The 24508-nt window shown below is 70.1% G+C and overlaps 1 protein-coding gene across 1 annotated transcript in view; it reads right to left on the reverse strand.

Annotated features, from left to right (window-relative positions):
• Positions 1–22775, reverse strand: part of BAHCC1 (BAH domain and coiled-coil containing 1) — a 25913-nt gene extending 3138 nt beyond the window's left edge. The window contains 25 exon segments of the mRNA XM_086473836.1: positions 9–942; positions 1748–1921; positions 2011–2133; positions 2214–2322; positions 2420–2495; positions 2620–2738; positions 2740–2901; positions 2997–3104; positions 3905–4230; positions 4357–4521; positions 5158–5329; positions 5486–5600; positions 6470–6571; positions 6778–6914; positions 7035–7222; positions 8153–8890; positions 8987–9344; positions 9674–9867; positions 10376–10534; positions 10634–10842; positions 10957–11062; positions 11148–12887; positions 13308–13430; positions 14480–14659; positions 22598–22775. Coding sequence (XP_086329962.1) covers positions 9–942; positions 1748–1921; positions 2011–2133; positions 2214–2322; positions 2420–2495; positions 2620–2738; positions 2740–2901; positions 2997–3104; positions 3905–4230; positions 4357–4521; positions 5158–5329; positions 5486–5600; positions 6470–6571; positions 6778–6914; positions 7035–7222; positions 8153–8890; positions 8987–9344; positions 9674–9867; positions 10376–10534; positions 10634–10842; positions 10957–11062; positions 11148–12887; positions 13308–13430; positions 14480–14659; positions 22598–22775 — 6995 coding nt within the window.
• Between the last annotated feature and the right edge of the window lie 1733 nt (positions 22776–24508).

The following is a 24508-nucleotide window of genomic DNA, read 5'->3' on the forward strand; positions in this document are numbered from 1 at the left end:
TGGAGCGCAGGGCCTCCGGCTGCGCCAGCAGCGCCGGCACCGGGTGCGAGAGGCAGGTTTGGAGCAGCAGCGTGGAGTCCTCGTCCTCGGAGCTGTAGGAGGAATCCTCGTTGTCGGAGGAGCAGAGGCTGGAGGTGGAGATGGAGCCGGAGCTGGAGGAGGTGGATGAGCCCGAGGAAGAGGAGGAAACCGAGAGGCGGGTCATGAAGCGCGAGGGCACGTCGGCACCCAGCCCGCCCGCCTCCTCGTCCTCGTCCATGTCTGAGTAGGAGCTGTGGCAGTCGCTGTCGCAGTTCAGGGCGAACTCGGCCTGGCCCGAGTATTTCCGCAGCGCCAGCCCCACGGGCAGCTGGTGCACGGGCGCCCGGCCCTTCCTCTCCTTGCCACCCAGCGCGGCGTGGGCATAGCCGTGGCTGGCCAGGGGCCGCTCCAGCTTGGCCCCAAAGTCCTTCTCGGCCAGCAGCAGGGCCTTGCAGTTCTTGTTCTTGGGGGACGTCACCCCTTCGTGGTCCAGCTTGACCAGGTACTCGCCGCCCGCCTTCCTCCGGCCGCTTTTGCCCATTTCTGCCTCCAGCCGCTCGCCCTTCTTGGAGCGCAGGAGCTTCTGGGCGGCCGGTAACACCAGCCCGGCCCCGGCCCCGAAGGAGGCATAAGAGCTGGCGATGCGGCTGAAGGAATCGGCCCCGAAGCCGTTGCCGAAAACAGGGGCGGCGAGGTGGTGGTGGTGGTGGTGGACGGGGAAGAGGGCCTCTTTGGCCCGCAGCTTCTTGGCGCTGCCATTGACCTGGAAGAGGTTCTGCAGCACGGCCGCGCCTTTGCTCGACGCCTTCCGCTTCGCCTGCGCCACCGCCGACCAGCTCAGCAGCGGCCCGCCGCGCCGCCCCGTGAAGGGGTCGCTCAGCGCCGGCGCCTTGCCGCCCGACAGCACCTCCGCCGCTTTGCCTGCCGACAGAGCGGGGGGTCACGAGGGGCCGGCGGCCCACGGAGGGATGCGGGGATGCTCCGGCAGCGCCGCTGGCCCTGCACGGCCTTCCCGGCGGCCGGATCTCCGGATGGCACCCTGCGCCATCCCCGGCCCCGCATCCCGCCGTACCCCGCTCCCAGCCCCCTGCACCCCATCTTTCCCTGCATCCCCTCTCCCTGCCTCCATCCCTGCCTGCTTCTCTGCTTCCTATCCTTCCCCATGCCTACATCCCACCATCCTTCCCTGCATCTGCTCCCCTGCCTGCATCCCAGCACCCTTCCCACAGTCCAGTACCCTTCCCTACATCCTTCCCTGCATCCCAGCATCCTTCCCACATCCCAGCACCCTTCCCTGCATCCCAGCACCCTTCCCTACATCCTTCCCTGCATCCCAGCACCCTTCTCCGCACCCCAGCACCCTTCCCCACATCCTTCCCTGCATCCCAGCATCCTTCCCACATCCCAGCACCCGTCCCTGCATCCCAGCACCCTTCCCTACATCCTTCCCTGCATCCCAGCACTTCTCCACACCCCAGCACCCTTCCCACATCCCAGCACCCATTCCTACATCCCAGCACCCTTCTCTGCACCCCAGAACCCTTCCCTGCATCCCAGCACCCTTCTCCACACCCCAGCACCCTTCCCTGCATCCCAGCACCCTTCCCCACATCCCAGCACCCCTCCCCGCACCTACGCCATCCCTCACGCCACCACTACCAGTGCCACCTCCCTTGGGCACCCCAGGGGAAGGTGGTCTGTGGGGTGGCAGCCCCCCACCCCGTACCGCTTTTCTCCTTGCTGGCCGCCTTCTTGCCCGAGTTCTTGGGGGGCTCGGGGCCATCGTGGCGCTCCGGGCAGAGGCTGGGGGGCAGCTCGCCGGGGGGGGGCACGTCACCACACGACCGCTTCGTCCTCCGGCAGGAGCTGGAGACCAGCAGGGCGGGGGACGGCTCGGTGCCTGCAGGCAGAGCGGGGGGGGGTCAAGGTTGGCCCCGCTGCCCCCTGCCCACCCCCCCCTGCCCGCAGCCCCCTCCCCAGCCCCCTCACACTGGATCTTGAAGTCGGGGGGCAGCAGGCGGATGTTGGAGATGGCGATGTGCCCCATGTCCCCATCGTCAAACTCCACCATCACCGCCTCGGGGTCATCCTCCTCCTCGTCGCTGGAGGAGCCTGCAGCACAGGGAGGGCTGTCGGGATGGGGCGGGGGTCCCCAACCCCCCCCCCTCTCCACCCCACCGGTTGGTGCTCACCTCGCACCACGTTCCCTGGGTAAAGACACCGGGATTTCTGGCTCCAGTAAGCGCAGACACGGGTGCCTGGTGGGAGGCTGCGTCGCGACTGGGGCCGGACATCGAGGACCTGCGAGGAAACGGCGTGCTGGGCTCTGTGGGGGCACATCCCCCCCCACCCCCCCCTCCAGGGGACCCCCACCCTGGGCTCCCCCCACCCCACTCACCGCCTCCTGCAGCAGCTGCTCCTGCGAGTAGATGCGCTGCCGGTTCCCCCGCTCGCCCTCGATGATGATGCTGTAGCTGGGGAGGGGGCACGGAGGGAGAGAGCAGGAGGCGTCAGCACCCATCCAGCCGCCCCAGCATCGCCACCCACAGCTGGGAAACCCCCCGCTGACACACCCCCCCCCCCCCCCCCCCAACTCACATGTCGGGGGGCTGGATGGTGCGGACGCTGCCAGCGTAGAGCAGGCTGTCCTCCTTGGGGATGAGGATGTGCAGCCCGTCCCGCAGATCCTCCTTCTGGATGGCGCAAACGTGGGGCAGGGGGGAGCGGCGTCCCCCCCCGCGCCCCCCCCACAGCCAGGCAGCCCCCTTCTTCCTCCTCCTCCTCCTCTTCCTCCTCCGAGAAGCTGCTGTTGTCATCAAAGTCAAAGTCGTCCTCCACGGTGAAGCTCTCCAGCAGCTTGCTGACCGCCCGGCCCTTGCACTGGGGGAGAGGGAGCTCAGGGTGGATGGGGGGCACGGTGGGAGGAGGGGGGGGGGCCGTGTCAGAGTGGGGATACAGCCCCCCCGGCTTCTCACCTGTTTGGTGGCCACTTTGCTCTTCACCTTGGCCAGCTTCTTGCCCTTGCTCAGGATGGTCTTGGCGCTCCGGGGGGAGAGGGCCAGCGAGAGCGCCCCGCTCTTCCGCTGCAGGAGGGGGGTCAGAGCCAGATGATGGCCCCCCCCAGGGCCGATCCCAGCCCCCTGGGGCCCACCAGCGCCTCCCAACCACCCCAGCCCCTCCACACCACGGGCCCATGCGTGCTCCCATCAATCTCAGCACCCGCACCCCGTGCATTGGTGCCCCCCAGCACCCACAGCCTGTGCAAAACCTGCACCCATCCCTCTGCACCCCATGGTCCCATTGCAGCCCCCCATCAGCATCCCCAGTCCCTGCACCCATCCCTCTGCACCCCATGGTCCCATTGCAGCCCCCCATCAGCATCCCCAGTCCCTGCACCCATCCCTCTGCACCCCATGGTCCCATTGCAGCCCCCCATCAGCATCCCCAGTCCCTGCACCCATCCCTCTGCACCCCATGGTCCCATTGCAGCCCCCCATCAGCATCCCCAGTCCCTGCACCCATCCCTCTGCACCCCATGGTCCCATTGCAGCCCCCCCCCGGCACCCCCAGCCCATGCAAACCCTGCACCCAATCCCTGCACCCCAAGGTCCCATCAGTGCTCCCCCAACCACTCCAGCACCCATCTCTGCACCCCACGGTCCCACCAGTGCCCCCTAACCACCCCAGCACCCCCAGTCCCTGCACCCCAAGGTCCCATCAGTGCTCCCCCAACCACTCCAGCACCCATCTCTGCACCCCATGGTCCCACCAGTGCCCCCCAACCACCCCAGCACCCCCAGCCCCTGCACCCATCCCTCTGCCCCCCACGGTCCCATCGCTGCCCCCCAACCACCCCCAGCCCCTGGGTGCCCCCCAGGCTCACCCTCAGGGCCGACTGCAGCACCTTGCTCTTGCGCGTCGCCTTCTTCAGCCTCTCGCTGGCCAGGCGAGCCCCCTCGTCCCTCGGCCCGAAGTGCCGGGGGTCGGTGCCGCTGAAGAGCCCCCCGGCGGGGGCCGGGGCGCTGGGGCCGCTGGGGGCCGGCGGCCGGAGGCTCTCCTTGGCCTTGGCCTTCAGCTTCTTCTTGCCGCCCTCCTCGCAGCCGCCCGCCTTCCGCCGCGCCGGCACCTTCTCCAACTTGCCGGCCCCCGGCTTCACCGGCCGCCGCTTGATCTTCACCTCACCCTCGGGGCTGCCGAGGCGGCAGGGCCCTGGGGGGTGCGGGGGGGGACGGCGCTCAGGGCACCCCATGGGGGCCCACCCAGCCCCGGGGTGTGCACCCAGGGGGTTCTTGTGCCCTGTAGCCCCCCGGCCCCCCGGCGGGGCCGCCCCGTTACCTAGCAGTCCCTGCCTCTCCTTCTTCTTCTTCGCCTTCTCGTTCGCCTCCATCTTCACCACGGAGGATGGGGACGGGCCGAGCACGGCCACGGGCACCGAGGGCGGCAGGGACAAGCCCGGCTCGTCGTCACCGTCCTCGCTGTCTGTGTCCCCGTCGTGCTCGTCTGCGAGAGGAGGGGGCACCGATGAGGGACCCCGTGCACCCAGGGGTGGCCCCCAGCATCCTTCCCCCCCTCCCCCCCCCCCCGCCCCATCCCTGGGGAGATGCTGCTTCCCTGTGCAGCACGTGGTGAGTTGGGGTCTTGTGTGAGCCCCTGGCACAAGCCACTCCCCTGTAACTCCAGCTGGATGCACCCCTCTGTCCTGCCCAACCCCCAGCACCTGCTGTGCACCCCCATTCCCATGCCAGACCCCACACCCCCATTCCCATGCCAGACCCCACACCCCCATTCCCATGCCAACCCTCCACCCCCAGCCCCATACCAGACCCCACACCCCCAGCCCCATGTCAGACCCTGCACCCCCATTCCCATGCCAGACCCCACACCTCCAGCCCCATGCCAGACCCTGCACCCCCAGCCCCATGACAAACCCCACACCCCCATTCCCATGCAAGACCCTGCACCCCGAGCCCCATGCCAGACCCCATTCCCATGCCAAACCCTGCACCCCCAGCCCCATGCCAGACCCCATTCCCATGCCAAACCCTGCACCCCCAGCCCCATGCCAGACCCCATTCCCATGCCAAACCCTGCACCCCCATTCCCATGCCAGACCCCCCAGCCCTGTGCCAGCCTCGCCTTTGAATCCCGCCGGCTGCCGTGGGTTGGGGTCCTGCGGTTGGTACTTGGTGGCCTTGGAGCTCTTGGGCCGCGACAGCTTCTTCTGGATGCGGCCGCCGGGGTTGGGGTCTTTCCGGCGGAAGGGGCTGATGCCGGCGGGGAGCCCTTTGCTCTTCACCTTCTGCTTCAGCTGCGACACCTTGTGAGCCACCTTGCAGGCCAGCTTGCCCTGCGAGCCGCTCTTCTTACACCGCACCTTCTCCTGGGGGGCACAGGGAGGTTCGGAAAGGGCCCGGCACCCCCCCAGCCCCACGGCGGCATTCACGGGTGCTGGGTCCGGACTCACCGGGGAGCCTTTGAGGCTGCCGAACGCCGCCTCGGCCAGCTTGCTCTTCTTCTTCTTGGGCTCGGGGTCCCCCCGCAGCTCAGCGCACAGCAGGGACAGGCTGGTCTTCACCGCCCTGGCGGGGAGTGTGGCATGGGCACAGGGCCTGCCGGACCCCCCGGCTGGATCCTGCACCCCCTGGCTGGATCCTGCATCCCTGGCTGGATCCTGCATCTCCAGCTCTATCTTGCACCCCCAGGATGAACCCTGCACCCCCCGGCCGCTGCCAGCTCCCACCTTTTCCGCCCCCCCCCCCCTAACCTTCAGTCACTCACTAATGTTTTGTGACATAAAACCTAGAGATTAATTTTTTTTTTTTCCTTTTCCTTCCCCTCCGTCTTAATTGAAGGAACCATTTAGCGCAGATTTAACTGTTATTACCGAAGGGGGGGGCCGGGGGCCGGGCGCGCACACACGCTCCAAGCGTGTTTGGACTCGCTCGGAGGATTTATGCAAATGGGCCTGTCGGGAGAGGCAATTTGTAGCGGAGAAGGACAATTATACAGGGCCCGGGAGTGGGGAAACGGCTGCGCCGGGCGGCTAATGGGTAATAATAAAGCGCCGGCAGCGATGAACGCCGCTGCAGCGTGACCAATGGCTTTATACGGCGCAGATAAAGAGGCTTTTATGCAACGCTGCTCCTGCAGCCGGGGGGGGGGACGGGGACACGGACACACAGACCACGGTGCTGCCGCCCGGCCGAGCCCCCACCGCCGCCAACGGCTGGGAAGAGCAGGAACGCGCCGGAGCGACTGGCCGGACCCTCCGAAACGTGGCTGCTGCTGCTGCTGGTGGTGGTGGTGGGATGCGATGGGGCAGCCCCCCGAGCACCGCCACCCCCGCAGTGGGACGGCGAGAGACCCCCCCACCCCACCCCCAGCCCCGGCAGCAGGGCTGGTGGCCCGTCCCCGCGGACAAGGAGGGCACGCGGCGCCGGTCACTCACTTGACCTTGCGGCTCTCGGCCCTGCCCAGCGCGCTGGAGTGCTTGCGCTTCCTCGGCCGCCCCGGGCCGCGCCGTGCCGGGCTCCGGGAGCTCTCGTCGCGCCTGCAGCCGCGGCAAGACCGGGGGCACCCTGAGCCGCGCGGCCGCCGGGCTGAGGACGGGCCCAAACTCATCGCATGGGTGGCCGCCACCGCTGCCCCGCTCGGCGGAGGGCGCTCCTGCCCTGGCCTCCCTGCTTCCCGCAGGCTGCCCGCCCCCCCCCCCCAGCCTTGGGACCCAACCGGGATGGGGACAGGACAGGGACGTACTCGTGGTCGTGCCGCCTCTGCAGCTTCACCAGCTCCCGCTGCTTCTCCTTGTAGCGCCGCTGGAGCTCGGCCAGCCGCATCCGCACCTCCACCTCCTGCGTGTTGAGCTGCTCGATGGCTGCCTTCAAGGGGCAAACCTGGGGGCCAGGACGGGGGGGGGGTGTGGTGGGTGAGTGGGCGGCTCGCAGCGCCGGCAGCTTCAGCCCTGGGGCTGAGACCGGGCACAACTCATCCCACCCCCGCGAGGAGACACTCACGGCCTTGGTTTTGGGCGTCCAGGTGTACTTGCGGCGGGGGATGCGGGCGGCACGGGGCGGCGGGGAGGTGGGCAGGGGGCTGAGCGCCGGGGGGCTGCCCTCCCGGCTGGCTGCCTCCACCAGCGACCAGGCGGCTGCCACCGTGGCCAGGTTCTGCAGGTTGAAGGCCAGCAGGTCCTCGTCCTCCCCTGCCGGGACGGGAGGTCAGCGAGGGGGTGGGGGGGTGGCACAGGACGTACCCCGGACCCCCTACGGGTGCTCATGTGATGGCCCGTTGCACGCGTGCGCACGCCACGGCGACACCGGGGCCACGTGGGGCGAGGTGGCCGGGGGGGCCACGGGGTGCTGTGGGGCACAGGGCCATGCTGTGGGGTGCCAGGGATGAGTGGAGCACCCCGGGGTGGCCGTGGGGGTCACGCAGGGGGTGGCAATGGGCAGGGCGACAGCGCACCGGGCACTGCCGGCGTCCCCAGGCAGCCGTGGGGTGCCGGGACTGGGTGCGCAGCGGCGGTGGTGGCGGCCAGCGATGAACTCATCGGCGAGCGGAGCCAAGGCCGGGGCTGGGAGGGACGCGGTGACGTTCCCCCTCCGGCCGCCCCATCTGCGGCGGGGGTGAGCAGCAGGGCCCCCCGGGCAGCATCGAGCACGTCGGGCTCTGCCGCCATGCGCCCGCGGCGGCAGCGCTGGGGACGTGCCAGGACACGGCCTTCCCCGCCGGGGCCTCTGGGATTCCCTGGGGAAGCCGAGCCGGGAGGGAAATCCCGGCGCCTGCCTGGAGCCAGCGCTGGAGCAGAGCCCCGGAGCTGGCCCCGGAGCTTCGAGCGGGGGCCCTGGCCACCTGGCACCGCACCGCACCACCGGCACGCACGCAGCCAACGGGCGTGCAGACCCCCGAAAATGCACGCGCAGCCCCTTGCCCCTCTGCACGACGCCTGCACTGCTCTGCCCTGCTCGTGCAAGACCTCGTGCAATAGCAGCGCCGCTCTCGCACACACTGTGCAGCTCCGCTGCTGCACGACCCCCGTCTCTCGCACACCCGCCGTGCACCCCCGTGGGCACCGGGAGGACAGGGCGCCACCGGGCTCGGGGTGGGGGCAACCGGGGGGTCGGTCGCTCACCTTCCAGGGCCAGGTCGCAGCGGCGGCGGCGCAGCTCCAGGTCGGCGAGCTCGCTGAGCAGGGCGATGCCGGGGATCCCTGAGGTGCCCCGGGGGGCAGGCGAGGGGGGGGCCGGGGGTGGCTCGCCGGGGGAGTCCAGCGCTGGCAGGTCGCCCAGGTCGATGCCGGCGGCGATCAGCACCTCCAGCCCACCCGGGCAGCCCTGTTGCCTGCTGGGGCCGTCGCCATCCTCGTCGTCGCAGCTGCCTTCCAGCTCCGAGCCGTCACTGTCGCCCTCGTCCTCCTCCTCATCCTCCTCCTCCTCCTCCTCCTCTGCAGTGGTGGGGGGCAGCGGGGATCCCCCCACCACAGGCACCGGGTGCTGCTGCTCCGGCGGGCTCTGCTCCGGCACTCCCTGAGCCGCATCCCGGCACACCCCGAAGACCACCGGTGCCCGCTCCTCGGTGGCCCCCACGGCCGGAGTCTGTCCCCGCTCCCCGCAGAGGGTCCCCGGGGCGAGGAGGAGGTGGTGGCGGTGCAGCAGCACCCCGGGACCCTCGGCCATCACCCCCCCGGCTGACGGCTCCCGTGGGGGGCCCGGTTCCCGCAGCACCTCCCCAGCGGGGCTGAAGGTCCGGGACTGCTCAGGCTCAGCCGGCGGTGAACCGGCGTGCATAGTGTCGGGGTCGGCCGGCTCGGCGGAGTGCGCCTCCGAGAAGCCCATGCCGGCGGCGGGGTAGCTGTAGCCAGGGGGCAAGTCTGCAGGGAAGCGGGTGACACTCAGCGGGGACCCCCCGGCGCACACCGGCACCACAGCCACCCACCTCCTCCTCCTCCTCGCTGCCCCGGTCCTACCTGGTTCCAGGGATTTGGGGTAGTTGCGGGGTGGCTGCCCCTCGCCGCGCTTGTCCTCGCCGTCGCTGCCCTTGCTCTGGACGGGCAGGGGGCTGTCAGCTGGGGAGCGGGGGGCCACGGCGGAGCTGGCGGCGGGGCAGACGGGTAAAGTGCAGGGGGCCGTGGGAAGGGCCACGGGGCACTTGGCCGGGTGCCGCAGGGCCGGAGAGTGGCAGCAAGGGGACAGCTTGGGGGGCCCGGGGGCCGCCGAGGACAGGCCCTTGGCTGGGGGGTTTAAGGCAACTGCTTTGTGGGAGGGTTTGAGGGGCTTCTCCGGCCCCCCGTCCTCCAGCTCCAGGGGCTGCTCCTCCGGCTTCCGCTGCAGGAGACACCGAGGTTGGTACGTGCCAGCCCCACAGCCTGGTCCCTGCCCCACAGCCCTGCCCCACAGCCCAGCCCTGCATCCCCCAGCCCTGCCCAGCCTCATGGCCCAGATCCTGCCCCGCTGCCTGGCCCCGGTCCCCCAGCCCTGCCCTGCATCCCCCTACCCTGCCCCACATCTCCCACAGCAGCATCTCCCCACACATCCAGCCCCGCATCCCACACCCCAGCCCCACGACCCCACCCTACACCCCAACCTCAATCCAGCCCCACGTCCCATCCCGCACCCAGCCCCCCCCCAACCCCGCACCCCAGCCCCACGGGCACCTGGACGTGCGCCTGGCGCTGGATCTCGAGGGCCTGGGCCGCCCGCTGCTGCTGCTGCAGGGCGTAGAGCTCCTGCTGCCGCAGGAACTGCGAGCGCGAGTACACGGGCAGCTGCCCCGTGTGCTGCAGGTGGGCGCTGGGACCCCGGCCCGGGTACATCGGGGGCCACAGCGATGCCTGGTCCATCACGTCGGCTGCCGGTGGCGGTGGTGGGGGGGTCAACCAAGGACCCACCTTGGGGTCACCCTGCAGACCCCAGCAGTGCCCTCCCCACCCCCGCCACCTCCCACAGGGACCCCCATCTCCCACTCCTGCACCCCTAAAAGTACCCAGAATGACCCCATCCCCCCACCCCGCACCTCCAACTGCGCCCACAGGGTCCCCCATCTCCCACCCTTGCACCCCGAGCAGTACCCAGAGGGACACCGTGTCCCACCCTTGCAGCCCTAGTTCCACAGCAGCACCCAAAGGAACCCATCTCCCACCCCTCACCCCTGGTGGCAACCACAGGGTCCCCACCTCCCACCCCCGCGCCCCCAGCAGCACCCCCAGACACCCCATCTCCCACCCCTGCACCCCCAAGGACCCCATCTCCTCCCCACCGGCACTCCCCAGCCCCAAACCCCCCAGCAGCGCCCACCAGCACACCCCCCCCCCCCCCCGGAAGGGTGCCCGTGGCCATCCCCCCAACCCCAGCCTCACCCAGCGTGTGGGGGGTGCCGTGGGCGGGGGGCTCGGTGGGCAGGATGACGAGCTGGGCAGGGGGGTCCTGGGAGAGGGGGAAGACGGGCTGCATGGTGCTGGGCATGGAGGCGGGGAAGGCGGGCGGCAGGTTCTGGTGCAGCGCGGGGTGGCCGATGCCTGCAGGGCCAGGGGGGGCTGTCAGCACCAGGGGGGGACACACACCCAAGTAGCCCCACTCCCACAGCCCCCCACCCCCCGTTTGCTGGCGGCACTGACCGTAGGAGTGTCCCCCCATCCAGATGGAGGGGCTGCGGGTACGGGGCAGCCAGTGCGTGTGTGCCGGGTGGGTGTGGGCGGCGGGGTCCCCCCCGAGCTGCCCCGCCGGCAGCGAGGAGCCCCCGGCGATCATTAGGTGGGGGGTCAGCTCCCCGGGACACCCTCCTGATGGGTGCATCCGGGCAAACTCCACCAGGTCCTTGTTGTCCCTGCGGGAAGAGAGGGGGACATGTAAGGCAGCGCGGTGGCACCACGCACCACAGGGAACAGCCTTGGTGGGCACAGACCCTCCATCCACCCAGTGCCCCCACCATGGCACTTACTGGAGAAGGAGCTCTCGCCCCGGCAGCCCCAGGCGCTCCTCGCAGAGCCGGCCCCGCTCCTCCTCTGCCTCCAGGTCGATGAGGTGCATGGGCCGCGCGGTGCCCGCTGTGCCAGGGACAGGACGGCGGCATCAGCGTGGCACCACCGGAACCCCACCACCACCTCCCTGGACCCCCACGCCGAGCCTTACCTTTGATGCCAGCGGTTGCCCGGCCCTGCCGCCCGGAGCCGCCGCCGCCGCCACCACCACCGCCGCCGTAGGAGGACTCAGGTCGCCCGAGCGTGTCCTTCTGCCGCGCCACGGCCACGGCGATGCCAACGGGCGGCTGCCGCACCTCGCCCTCGCCGGGGGCCAGCCCGTCGTGCTCCCGGCCGCGGGCGCAATCCGGCCGCTCCAGCTCCGGCTGCCCTTTTCCCGGGGGGAATTTGGCGTCTTGGTGGGCGCAGCTGCCCTTGACGCCCCCCAGCCCCACGAAGGGGGGGCCCTTCTGCCCCCCCAGCAGCGCCTGGTTGCTGTATTTCAACAGGTTCTTCATGGCCGAAACCTCGTCCGGGGCGGCCGGCACCTCCTGGCCCAGCACCGGCCCCTGAGTCATCAACGCAGCCTGCTGCAGACTCGTGCCGAAGGGGTCCAGGTAGGGTCCCTTCCGCTCCTCCGCCACGGCCAGGGGGGGTCCCTGGCCCTGCACCCCCCAGGGGGGCAGGGGGTGCCCGCCGTAGCCCAACGCGCTCAGCTCCAGGGGCTTACGCTTGCCCTCGGGGCCGGCACCGGCCGCCTCCACTTCGGGGTGCTGCTGGTGCCGGATCCGTGCCACCTTTTGGGGAGCCGGCCCGGGGGGGGTGTCCTTGGGGGGGCCCTTCTCTAAAGTGCAGCAGGAGGGGCCGACCCGGACACCCAGCGGGTCGGGGCGGGCGGCGCGGGAGCAGTCGGGCGCCGGCGGCACCTCGAAGTAGCCCTTCTCCAGAGCACCCTTGGGTGCCGGACCGCGGCCGGCGAAGGGGGGCCCTTCAGCCGCGCCCCCCCCCCCCAGGTACTCCAGCCCCTTCAGCCGGGTGCTGGGAGCCCCCCAGTCCAACCGCCGCTCCGCCGGACCCTCCGCCTTCAGCGGGTGGTGGAAGGGGCCGCCGTAAGCGGCCGGGGGCTCGGTCCCCGCTTCGGCGTGCCGTTCCTTCGCCTCGGCACGCTCCAGCCCACCGGCCTCTGCCGCCACCTGGAAGGAGCGGCTCTTGTCCGTGAGGTGTCCCACCGAGGGCACCAGCGTGGCCCCGCTCAGCTTCAGCTCCCGGCCGGTCGGCTCCGGCAGCGGGCACAGCACCTCGGGGCCGGCGTGCAGCTGCAGGCACGGGAAGGAACCGGCGGTGGGACCGAGCGGGGCCGGCCCGGTGGGCACCGCGTAGGAAACGGCGTGGTGCAGCATCTGCCGTCGCTCCACGCACTCGCCGTAGGGCTGGGGCACCTCGGGGGCAGCCGGGTCCCGCTCGCCCCGGCATGGCTCCTTGGCCCCGCAGCGGGCGGCGCGGGGCAGGGCGCTGCCGGCGCAGCTGGGCAGCATGGCGCGGCCGGCGTCGCCATCCAGCCCCTTGGCACCCAGCAGGCAGGAGGCGAGGTGCTTGGGGCGGCCGTCGCCGGCCCCCCGGGTGGGCAGCCCCTCCTTGCAGTGCCCCTCCGGCGGCACCGGCAGCACCGCCTTGTGCCGCTCCTTGGGGTCCTCCTCGGGCGGCCGCTCCTTGGGGTCCCCCTTGCCCGACTTCTCCTTGCCCGCCAGGAAGCGGTCGTAGTCCTTGGGGGTCTTGGGCAGGGGTCCGGCCTCCCGCTCCCGGCTGCAGGAGCCGGTGGGGGGCCCGGGGGCAGCACGGGCGATGCCGGGGAAGCCATGGCCGGTGGGGAGCAGGGCGGGTTGGGTGGGCAGGTTGCGCAGGTAGAAGTTATCTGGAGGGGAGGGTGATGGGGTGAGCCCCCCTTGGCCACCGTGCCCCACAGCGTCATGGGTCCGGGCACCCGTGGCCGTGCCAGCGCCGGCTCCCCGCTAACGAGGGGAGGAGCGCGGGGGAAGGCACGGCCTAATTAACTCCCTTTCCCACCCAAACAATGTTCCCTATTAAGCGCCCGCCACAATATTGTGAAAAGCGAGAGCGGCGGCAGCGGCTGGGACGGGTGCCCACCACCCCGCGCCCACCGGCCCCCATCCTCCCCGGGGACCCAGCACTTGCCCTGTCGCCCCACCATCGGGCATGGGCACCAGGTGCTGAGCCCCCCCACCCGTGCCTGCCTGGGGACACGTGGGGGACACCGATCAGCCCTGCAGGTTGTGGTGGCACTGTGGTGCCACGCCGGGACCCCGGTACCTGCCTTTCTGGCTCTCGTAGAAGCGGTGCTGGCCGTAGAGGACATTGCTGTTGCCGTGGTGGTCCAGGTGGCTCATGGGCAAGAAGGTGGAGGCCAGGCTCCCGGAGAAGCGGGGGTACCCCGGGGCTGGAGGCACGGTGGTCAGGGCGCGCTCACGGGCACACCGCGGCATCACCGTGCCGTGCCTCCGCAGCAGCCCAGCCACGCGCCGCTCCAGTGAGAAACGCTTTGCCCCCGGAGCCTGCGACCCCCTCTAGGCCAGGGACGGCCCCGCTGGGCTGAGACCCCCCAGACTCGTGGCAGCAGTGGCCGTACCACGGCGGCTCGGTTAGCCGGCGCGCTCGGGCAGGCTGTCCATCAGCGGCGGGCGCTGCGCTGCTGCCGGAGCCGCGTGTGCTGCCCAGCCCCCCCCTCCCCGCGTCCCCCCGGCACGCCGCACAGGCCCCGGCACGCCGGGAGCCAACTGGCAGCCAGTCAAACTACCAGCTGGGCCGGCTGCCAGGGCACCGCGCCAATACCACCTCCCCGCTCCTTAACTCTGTCGGCCCTCGCTCCGGCCGCTCAGGTGGGGACGGTGATGCCGGCGTGCCGCGGGGCACCGGGGGCAGTGCCAAGGCTGTGGGGAGCCCCCCCCCCCGCTCCCCACTGTGCAGGGTGTCTGTCTAAGTGAGGCTGCACGTGCTGCCCTGGGGGTCTCCAAGCTACAGCTTGGGGGTCCCTGCCGTGGGAGTGGAGCACAGCCCATGGTTCGCCACCAGTGACACGAGCTGGCCTGGCCTCAGCCCAGCGCCTGGCACGGGTTGGGGGGGCTGCAGCCTGGCACAAGCCTCTCTGGCCCACCCACAATTGGGGGGGCTGAGCTTGGTCCCCAGGGATGCCCAGGGGGGGTCTGTGGGGCACACTGCCGGCTGTGACTCCCCCCTACACTGCCACCCCGAAGCTCACGGCGTGCCAACCGCGTGCCCGCGCCGGCCGGCTGCCACGACCACCCCGTGTGCCAGCGCCTGGGAGGTCTGAACCCCGTCTGCGTGGGCGCCGGCTGGATATCACCCACCGGCACTGGGCAGAGCCCCAGCTGCATCCCGGCCACCCCAGAGGGACACCCCGCAGGGACACTCCACCCACCCGTCCGCCCCAGGGTGCTGCCACCCATCCCTGCCCCGGTGCCTGCTCACCTTCGTGGGAGTGCGAGAACCAGATCTGGGAGGTGCCGGAGTGGGGCCCGCGAAAAGCCGGCTCCGGGGGGGAGGCGGTGGGGCCGGCGGGGTGGCTGGGTGCCCCCGAGCCCAGGCTGCTGCTCAGGAAGCCCCCCATGAAGGAGGAGGTGGGCGCGTTCCCCATCAGGCCGCTGCCGGCTGCGGTAGGAGAGGAGAGAGTCAGGGGAGGGCTGCCCGTGGCCCCGCTCGCACGCCCGCCCCGCCACACCCGTGCACGCTCGTGTGCACATGCTGGCTGCAGGGCTGCGCACAGCCCCCACTGCATTTGTGCACCCCCCACCCCGTGCATGCACACCGCTTGGGCACACGCACCCCTCGTGCACGCACGCTGCTTGGGCATGCCCATCCGTCGTGAACACACACCTCTCGTGCAACCCCACCCCTCGTGCAAATCACACCCCTAACGTCTCCTCAGCTCTACGGGGCTCCCCCACGCACCGGGGTGCGCGAGCTGCAGCAGAGCCGTGCGAGGGGCACCGCTGCCCTGCCCCCGTGTGCGCGCCCTGGGCACACACACGTGCCGGCACATGGGAGGCTTTGCACACGCGTGTGGCTCCTCATGCTGCTGCTTTCCCCCCTCGGCTCCTGCAGCAGCTCCGAGCCGCTGGGGGACACCGGCTGCCCCCAGTGTCGGGACGAGCCGGATCTCCTGGTGTCCCAGGCTTGGCCGTGCCGTGCCAGGGCGAGCTGGGCCACCCCACTGCCAGCACGGGCAGCTGCCAGCCACGGCAGGGTGGTGCTGGGAGGGGGCGGCAGGAAGGCTGGGGACAAGGGACACCGTGCGGAGGGGGTGCAGAGCTACACGCGTGTGCAGGGAGGGGCAGGTCTGTGGGAAAGACCTGGCCAGCACAGGACGCACAGGGTGGGAGTGGGGGGTAGCCCCCACCCTCACCCCAGTGGCCTCCCCCGCAGCCCTGGGGGGAGCACCAGCACCCCCCGAGAAGGCTCAAGCCGGCGCTCCCCATCCCCATCCCCACCCCGGCCGAGCCGTGAGATCATGGTGGAAACATCGGAGCCGGTGGCCAGCGGCCGGGCGGGAGCCAGGGGCGGGGGGGGAAGCACCATCCACCCCTCGCCGCGTGGACACGCCGACGTGGGCCGGCGGGGCCGTGGCCGCCTTGCCCCCCTGCCCGGCACGGCTCGGCAGGGCTCGGCACGGCGTGGTGCGGAGGAGCCCGGGCTGGCCGGCCGCCCGGCCGGGGCAGGAAGCGATGCTTTGCTCTCTAAGCCGGCCCACGCTCCCCCGCTAATCCCTCCGGGATGCCTCTGGGATGAGTGTCGGGGATGTGGTTTCAGGCAGCTCGTTCCTTCCTGCGCCGGCCCGGGCCGGGGTCCGCGTGGGTTGGGGGGCACAGCCGCACCCTGCCCGCTGGCCCTGGGAACCGGCACCGCTGCCCCCGCCGCTGCGCCGGCACGCACCGGGATGGAGGGAGGAAGGGATGGACGGACACGTCCCACTGGCCGGCCGGGTCACGCCAACGCATCCCGGAGGAGCCATGCCCGATGCTGGACGTGGGCAACCGCCCCAGCGCACCCCCAGCCCCAGCTGTGCCGGGGGACCCCACCGCAGGGCGTGGAGCCGGCAGCGTGCCGGGCGGCTGCGCCGGGCAGGAAGCCGAGGTTTCCAGAACGAGCCTTTTCTGGAAGCTGTGAAACAGGCTGTAAAAAAATAACCGATGGCGGCGGGGCCGGGCTGGCGCGGAGGGTCCCGGTGGGGCCGCGGCCGCTGCTCCCCACACCTCCCACCCGCTGACTCACGCCCACTGGCACGGCCGGATCCCCCGGTGCACGCTGGCCCCGCGGTCCGTGGTGCCGTTCCCACCCGCCTCGCACGCTCACCGCGGCCCCTTGCACGCTCATGCTCTGCCCCGCGCTGCCCCAGCTCGGCGTGACGCCGCTCGGCGGGACACGGCACAGCTTGGCACGGCACGGCGCAGAGAGAGCAGCCCCCCTGCTCCGGCTGCGGTGCCCACCAGGACAGCGAAGGGTCCCCGAGACCGCGCACAACTCATCTCACCCATGAGCAGGCAGCGCCGGAGGAGCCCTGCGCCAGGGTGGGTGACGGGCCGTGGGGGTGGCTGCCAGCCCGGGCCAGATGGGCAAGGGGGGTCCCACCCCGGCGCCCCCTCCTCCCCTCCAGCAGCGTCACCCCGGGAACTCCCTGGCCGGGCTCCCCGTGACCAGCGCCGTGACTCAGCCCCGCCAGCGCTGCTCCCGGCGCCGGCACGGCCGGCAAGAAAGTCCCCCATGCTGGGTGCCAGCAGGAGGGAAGGGTGGCCCTGGCCACCAGACTCCGGTGGCTTTTGGGGGGCTGTACAAAGCTTTGCCCCTCATGCCTGTGCCAGGAACTCCGGCAGCTCCGGCACGGCCATGCAGGCACCACGCTGGCCCCAGCTACCCCACAACTGCCCCTGCAGGGCCCTGGTCACTCTCCCCAACACTGAGCTGGACCCTGCGGTGCGGCCGGGCTGGGAAACTGAGGCAGGGGAGGGGGCAGGAGCGTGAGGGTGGGTTTTGGGGGTTGGCGGCATCCGGGACCCCCCTGCACGGGGCTGGGGGGAAGCGGCAGCCGGAGGAAAGGGTTAAGAGGGAAGTGAAGCTGCTTCCCCCTCCTCACCGCCAAACCGCAGCGGGGCGGGGGCTGGGGAGGGGGGGGGGCGGCTTTTCACCTCGGTCCCAAATCCACAGAGGGCCACACATGTGACAAGCTCGCCAGGTCTCAGCACGACCGCACTGATGGGGATGAGGGCTTGGGGTGGGCAGGGGTGGGAGCAGCGGGGGGGGGGACACATGGCAAGGGGTGCTCCCCCCGCTCCGCTCCCCCCCGCCCCCGCCCCATCCACTCCTCGCCCCCGCGCCGAGCGCGGCACAGATGGGAATGTGCCGGGAAGACGGAAAGTTTCCCCCGCCAGCGAGCGGGGCCAGGGCGGGTGTGGGGGGAGCCGGGCCCTGGGGGGGGTCACTCCAGCCATGGCCGCTCCGGCCCCGCAGGTTTTTGGACCAAGGGCCGGTAGCAGGGTCCCCAAGGCGGTGCTGCTGGGAAAGGGAGGGGGTCCCCAGCCCACCCCCCCGCCATGGCTCTGGGAAGGTGGGGGGGCTGCACCCCCCTGGTGTGGGTGTACGGCTGCACCCCAATATTCAGGGGCTCCATTTGGAGGAGGGGGTGCTGCAGCCCTCCGGACCCCCGGCTGCGGTGAGGGTCCCCGCGGCGGCAGTGGGGATGTGCGCGGGGTTGGGTTACTCCCTTGGCTATTTCGGGGCTGGAACATTCCGAGCGGGGCCGCACGCCGAGAGCTGGCAGCGACCCTCCCGCACCGCGTCCCCATGGCCGGCCACGCCGGGGAGATGCCACCCCCGGTCCCCGAGCAGGGGGCAGGATGTGGTCCCCAGCCCCCCCTTCCCACACACACACACTTTGCAACCCACGCAGCCCCTTTAAATATTTGGCAAATAGGAAATAGGTGTAATATAATTTCCTTGGTGTTATAATTTAAGATTAATCCATATTGTTATGGCACTAAATAAATGCTGTAATATTGAAATGCAGTTCAAATTAGCTTGACAGAGTGCCAGAAGTACAATTAAAACGTTATCCGATGGGTAATCACACGGCAGTCGCTCCGTGCTAAGTGCCACTCGCAAGCTGTCGGCTTTCGGCGGAGGGAAGGGGAGGTTGGAGCTGCCGAGAGGCCGCGCGCTACCGCACGCTCGCTTGCACGCTCGCCGGGGCCGCGTGTGCACACGCCGCTGACACGGGGCTTGCAAGGACGGCGCACGATCCTTGCACGACAGACACCCGCCGCTCACACGGCCGGGGCACACTCCTCACCCGGGGCCACCTGCACGGCCGGTGTGTGCGACTTGCACGCTCGACGCACGGCTTGCACGCCCGCCGCAGGCAAAGCACAGAGGCCATTTTGGGAGCAGCTGCAGGCCCCAACCTGGGGGAAGCCAAGGAACGCCCAGGGGGTCCCAGCGTCCCACTCCACGGAGGCCAAGCATGTGGACCCCGCAGGGAAGACCCCAAAATTGGGGCCACGGTGCCCCCAGATCACATGTAACCCCCCAGCAAAGCATCGCTCCTGCGGGGTCCTGGGCTGCCCATGCATGAAGCAGGAGGGGCAGCAACCCTGGGGGGCTGCGAGGACTTGTCCCCTTCATCCCCCAAGGCCAGGGGAGCGCAGCAGCCAGCGGGGTGGGATCCTGCCCCAGGGTGCTGCTGCAGGCAGGGGGGCAGGCAGGAGGGCAGGCAGGGGGGCAGGCAGGGCCACGCTGTGCCCATCTGTTTCATTTTAAGGAGCGGATAAAGAAGAACTCCAAGAATGAGATTATTGGGTGAGTGTTTATTTACCGCGGGGGGGGGTGGGTGTGCACAGCCCGTGTGAATCTCTGCAGAGTCACCGAATCGCCAAATCCCGCTATTTTTATTTTCCACCCTCATTCCCCGCTCGGCTGGCGCGTATCGCTGCCATCAGCACCGGCAGAGGAACCGGCTGGGGGTGGGGGGATTGACGGGGACTCTGGGCTGAGGGGTCCCGGGGAGCCAGGGGTGCCCAGAAGGACACACAAATGCTCCACGGAGCCTGTCCGCACCCCCAGTCCCCAATCAGGGATCAGCCAAGCCTACCATGCTTGGCCCACGGAACCCAGTGGGGGTGGCACTGTCGGCGGCACTGCTCCCAGTCCCCCCTGGCACAAGACAAACACCCCCCCCCCATATCAGGCAGCCCCAGGAGTGCAGGTACAGAAGGGCAAAGACCTGGGGTTCTGAGACACCCCCCCCCCCCCCCGCACCCCGCCAAGCTTGGGGCAATCACCGCATTTACGGGCGGTGGCCAGGGCTGGCGGCAGCTGCCGGGATCGCGGCATGCGGCTGCTCACGCCGCCCGTCCCCCTGGGCCCCGGTGCGCAGCGGCGGCTCCGCACGGATCCAGCTCCTCGCTAACGAACAGGTGACGCCGCTCCAGGGTAATTCCATGGGATCTGGGGTTCTCCGCATCCTCCCCTTCCCGCCGGACATGCGCCCGCGTGCGTGTCCATCTTCCCCCCGGCACGAGTGCGGCTAACGAGGAGCAGACGAGTTAATCTCAAAATCTGTTTTAACTTTGACACCTACTTTTTTAAAACGCCGCGCATGCGGCGGCGTGGCTGGGCTGGCACGCTGTGCCGAGGCCAGGGGGGGAGCGGGAAGCCTCCGTGCCACGGCTGTGCCAGAACCGTGCCGGTGCTGTGCCGTGGCCTCCCAGCCCCTTGCCAGACCCTGTCTTCGGTCATTCAGGAGGAAGCAGAGACGTGGAGCGGCTGCAGCGCTGGCACCCAGCCCTGCGTCCCCACCCCGGCTGGGGGCCACCGTCCCCACCTGCCCCCCACCAGCCGCGCCGGGGAACCGCGCAGCACCCGGCCTGCAACTTAATCCTGGGAGGGGGACAGCTGCGGGAGCCCAGCCGGCTGCCAGTGCCACGAGGCCGGCTCACCGCCACGCACACCCGTGCCGGGATGCGAACCAGCACCGGGGCTACGAACTGCCACGGTCGCACCACAAACTGGCACCGGGAGGCAAACGGGCACCACCGGGGTCAAGCGGCACACCGGCACCAGGACGCACACCGGCACCGCCACGGCAGCGGTGCTCCCGGCAAGCCCCCCCCCGCTGCCGTTATCCATCGTAATGCACCCAGGGCTCTGTCGCGGTGATAAACAGCCCGACACGATCTCAACTACGCATTAGTCCGTAAAAACACCAAAAAGGCAAAAATTGAGGCCCCAGCGTGAAGCACGGGCTTGGCCGAGCCTCTGCTGAAGTTTCCCACCCCCCTGCCCGTGGCGGGGGCACTGGGACCCCCGGCTCCACTCAGCACAAGGGGTTGGCGCAGGCGTGCCGGGGCGGTGGGACCATGGTGCCCAGCCAGGCTGTGCCCCCTGGCAGCACAGCGACTGGGGGGCTGCACCCCAACCTGGGCTGGGCTCCCAGCAGCTCCGGGGGTCCCTGTCCCCCTCAACCCCCCTAGCACCGGGGCAGGGCCATGGTTCCCCGCGCTCGGGCCCCCAGCACCGTCTCGTGCCATCATTTGCATGGTCCCGGTGCCAAAACCAGACGCCAACCGAAGCATTTGTTTGCAATAACTGCGCAGCCCTGAATTATGGCTTTAATAAAATCAGGCGAAACAATTTTTATCTCCCCTTCCCAGGGCGGCCTCCGGCCCCCGGCAAAGGCTCCTGGGAGGTGTAGTCCGGCCTGAAGCCGGGAGCCATTTGGGGGACTGTGGCCGGAGAACCCCCCCTCGGGGCTGCTGTGTGCCGTGTCGGCCCCGCCACGGCCACCCGGCAAACCGCAGGCTGGCTTTATTTGCTGGGTGGGGTAATTATCAATCATCGGTGTTAATTACCGCTCCGCACGCTGCCACGGCTCCCGGCCCCGTGGCACGGTCGCACCGCGGGGACGCTGGGGTGCCAGGCCTAGGGACCCCCCCTCCCGCCAGCCCCAGCACCGCGCTGGGCACTAAATTATTGGGGTTTATTCACTCAAGCAACGTTCCCGTACGCGCGGGAGCCTCTGAGCACGGCTTGCCGGGATCGGCTCCGGCTGCGCCGGCCCTGCCAAAGCCCGGAATATTTTTAGCTCTTTCTGTTGTTGGGTTTGGCTTCTCCCTTTTTTTTTTTCTTTCTTTTTTTTTTTTTTTTTTAAGGCAAGTTTCTGCCGGGGTATTTTTAGCCTGATCCATGTTATTACGCTCCCATGTGTCGCCCAGGCCCCGGCGAGTGCGAGGGTCCAGCCGCCGCGGGGACACCACCTCGCCGAGAAGCCAGAGGGAAGCCAGCAGCACCCCAGCGCTAGCATCCCCCAGGGCTCCCCCCCGGACACAGTGAGCCGAGAGGGGCCGAGCCCCCACCCTAGCGACGGGCACCGAGCCCCCATCCGAGCCCCCCACATCCCAAAGCCAGGGGAGGCCGGGGTGGCCCCCCCCAGCCCTGTGCTGGTCCCGGGGGGCTTGGCTGTAGCGCGGGGGCCGCAGGCACAAAGCGAAACCGCCCCGGCCACGGGCCCGATCCGGTGCTGCGTCCCCAGCACCCCCCCCTGCCCCCTGCTTTCCGCCTCCTTCCAGGAGCCACGGGCCCCCGTTGCAACCCCCCCGCGCCGGCCCGGCCGTGCCCCCCGCCCTAATCCACGCACTAATTGTAATCCCATTAAAGCAGATATAATTTTATTAGTATTCACAGCTCATCAAGGCGGCGACAATAACCGGCGCTGCTGCCGTGCCGCGGCGAGAAAACCGCCTGCGCCGGCGGGAAGCGGGGGGCCCCGGGTAACGCCGTGCCGAGCCGGCACGCTGCACACCGGATCCAGCCCTGCTCCCGCTTCGGCTCCATCCCAGAGCTCGGCGGCGGCAACAAACCAGCTCCCCACTTTAGGCACCCCACCGCCTGCACCCTCGAAGCCCCCCCGCACCGTGCGCCCCGCTTTAGGCACCCCGCACCCCGGCTTCAACCCCGCAAGGCTGCAAACGAGCACCCGCTGCTGCAGACAAAGCCGAGCAGGCAGCTCACGGCGTGGATGCGGGCACAGCAGCCGGATCTGGTGAGCCCCATCCCGGTGCCGGCACGGTTGGCCGTGCCGTGCTGGGCGCTTTGTCCATCTCCGGCAGGACATGAGCTGCAGGAGCAAACGCCGGACGCCGCCAACCCCTTCTCACCGCGATGCTTCAGCGCTTTAGACAGAGCCGGGGTTTGGTGACCTTTCCCCGCTGCCGCACCACGGCACCACCGCGCCGGCCTTGCGCATAACGGCCTCCTTGTTCGCCCAGAAAGCGCTTCCTTGTTCACGCACCGGGATCTCGCCGGGCCGGCCCGGGGGTCACGCTCCTCCCGCACCGGTGGAACGGGCAGGCAGGGAAATGCCCCCTCATGTGCGTGAGCCCCCACACGCCCATTCCCCCAAAACCACCGGGCTCAGTGACAACAGGATCAGCACAAAGCGGAGGCCGAGACGCCGGTGCCGCGCCGAACTCCCCAGTGCCGCGTTGGACCCCCGCGTCCCTCCCGGCCCCCTCTCGCCGCGGCCGCGCCGGCCCCTCTGACCTGTGTGCGTGGCCATGGAGATGGGCGCGGGGAAGTACTTGGTGGGCTGGAAGTGTCCGGGGGGCTGCACGGCACCGTGTGCCGAACCCGCCACGCGCCCCGTGCTGTGCCGGTGGCCCAGGCTGCCCCGCTCCGACAGCAGCCGCGGTGGCGGAGGCGCGAAGTCACGGCCGTCCATGCCGGGGGCACGCAGCCCACCCGCGCGTTGCCCACCCAGGGCACGGCGGGACGCCGACGCGGCTCCTCGGCGCGGCCGGCGATCTCAGCGCCGCGGCGGACTCGGTTCGGTGGCAGCGTGCCGCGCTCCGCGCCGGGGCTCCCGGCTCATCCTCCGCTCCTGGCACAAGGGAGAGAAAGGAGAAAAATGAGAGCGTGGCCAGGCCGGGGGGTTACGGCCCCCCCCCCCGCCCCCGTCCCCAGACCCCCGCCCTGCACGGCCCTCCCCGTTCCCACAGCACCTCCACTGCACGGGTCCCCAGTTTCCCCCAGTACACAACCTCCTCCTTCTCCAGTATCCCCCGTGCCCGGTCCCTGATTTCCCACCCCCCACCCCCACCCCCCCCCGCCCCGTTTCCTCAGCACCCCCTGGTTCGCGCTCCCCAATTTCCCCACTAACAACTCCTCGTCCAAAAGCCCCAGTTTCCCCAGTCCCCAGCCTCCCCCCTCCCGGTGCTCCCGGAGCACGGTCGTCCCCCCCCCCGCGCCCGCCCCGCCCCGGCTCCCCCCCGGGGCACGGCCCCGCTCCCCCGGCGGCCCCCCGCCGCGATGCTCGTTATCCTCCCCGCCGCTCGGGGCCCGCTTCCCCCGGTGCACGGCCCCGTCCGTCCCCCGGTGCTCGGGCCCCGGTGTCCCCAGTGCTCCGCTCTTTTTATTTCCCCCGCTGCTCGGGCCCCGTTTCCCCCCCCCCTCCGCCCCTATTTCCCCGGTGCTCGCACCCGGGTCGCCCTCGCCTTTCCCGGGGCACGGACCCTCGCTTTGCCCCCGGTGCACGGGCCCCGCTTCCCGGTGCACGGCGCCCTCCTCGTCCCCGGCCTCCCCGGTGCACGGGCCCCGGTTCCCGTTGTCTCCCCGGTGCACGGCGCTTTTCCCCCTCCCCGCTTTCCCTTCTGCCCCCCCACCACGGGGTTGCACGGCCCCGGTTCCCCGGTGCACGGAGACCCTCCTCCCGGTTTTCCCCCGCTACACGGCGCCTTCCCCTCCCCGGTTTCCTCCGCCCTGGTTCGCACGGCCGCCGCTCCCCGGTAACTCCCCGGTGCTCACGCACCCACCACCCCCCCCCCCCCCCCCGCTCCCCGGCCCCGGTACCGGCTCCCACCCGCCGGAGCCCCCCCCCAAAGCGGCGGGCAGGCGGCCCGGTGCGCCGGGCCCGCCGGGGCATTGTTCTCGGCAGCGCCGGGGCCGGTGGGCCCGATCCGGCGGGGAAGACCGAGGCTGCCGGGGCCGGGCCGGGCCGCGGCGAACAAAGGGGCGCGGAGCAGCGAGCGCGGCCGGGGGCCCGCAGACCCCCCCAGCCCGGACCGGGGCTGCACGACCCCGGGGCCGCAGAGAGAGCGCGGTCGTATTGTCCCGAGAGGCGGCGGAGCGAAGGGCAGCGCCGGGAGGGAGGAAAAAAAAAAAAATGTAAAAATCGTGTATTTCTTTTGGAAATGAAATTGAAAAGCAACGCAAAAAAGGCGGTTTTTTAAGGTAAAAAAAAAAAAATTAGCGCACAAAATTTTAAAGGGAAATAATTTAAGGCGAAAACATTTAAGGCGAAAATTTTTAACGCCAAAAAAAAAAATAAAGACTCGATGTAAAAATGGTTCAAGGCGCAAAATTTTAAGGCAGCGATATTTAACGCGAAGGTTTCCAACGCCAAAACGTAAAAAATTAACGCAAAACCCCCTCAACGCTGCGATACAAAAAAATTAA

This window comes from Leptosomus discolor, chromosome 15 (genome assembly GCF_034619465.1).
Source record: "Leptosomus discolor isolate bLepDis1 chromosome 15, bLepDis1.hap2, whole genome shotgun sequence".
Taxonomy (NCBI): domain Eukaryota; kingdom Metazoa; phylum Chordata; class Aves; order Leptosomiformes; family Leptosomidae; genus Leptosomus; species Leptosomus discolor.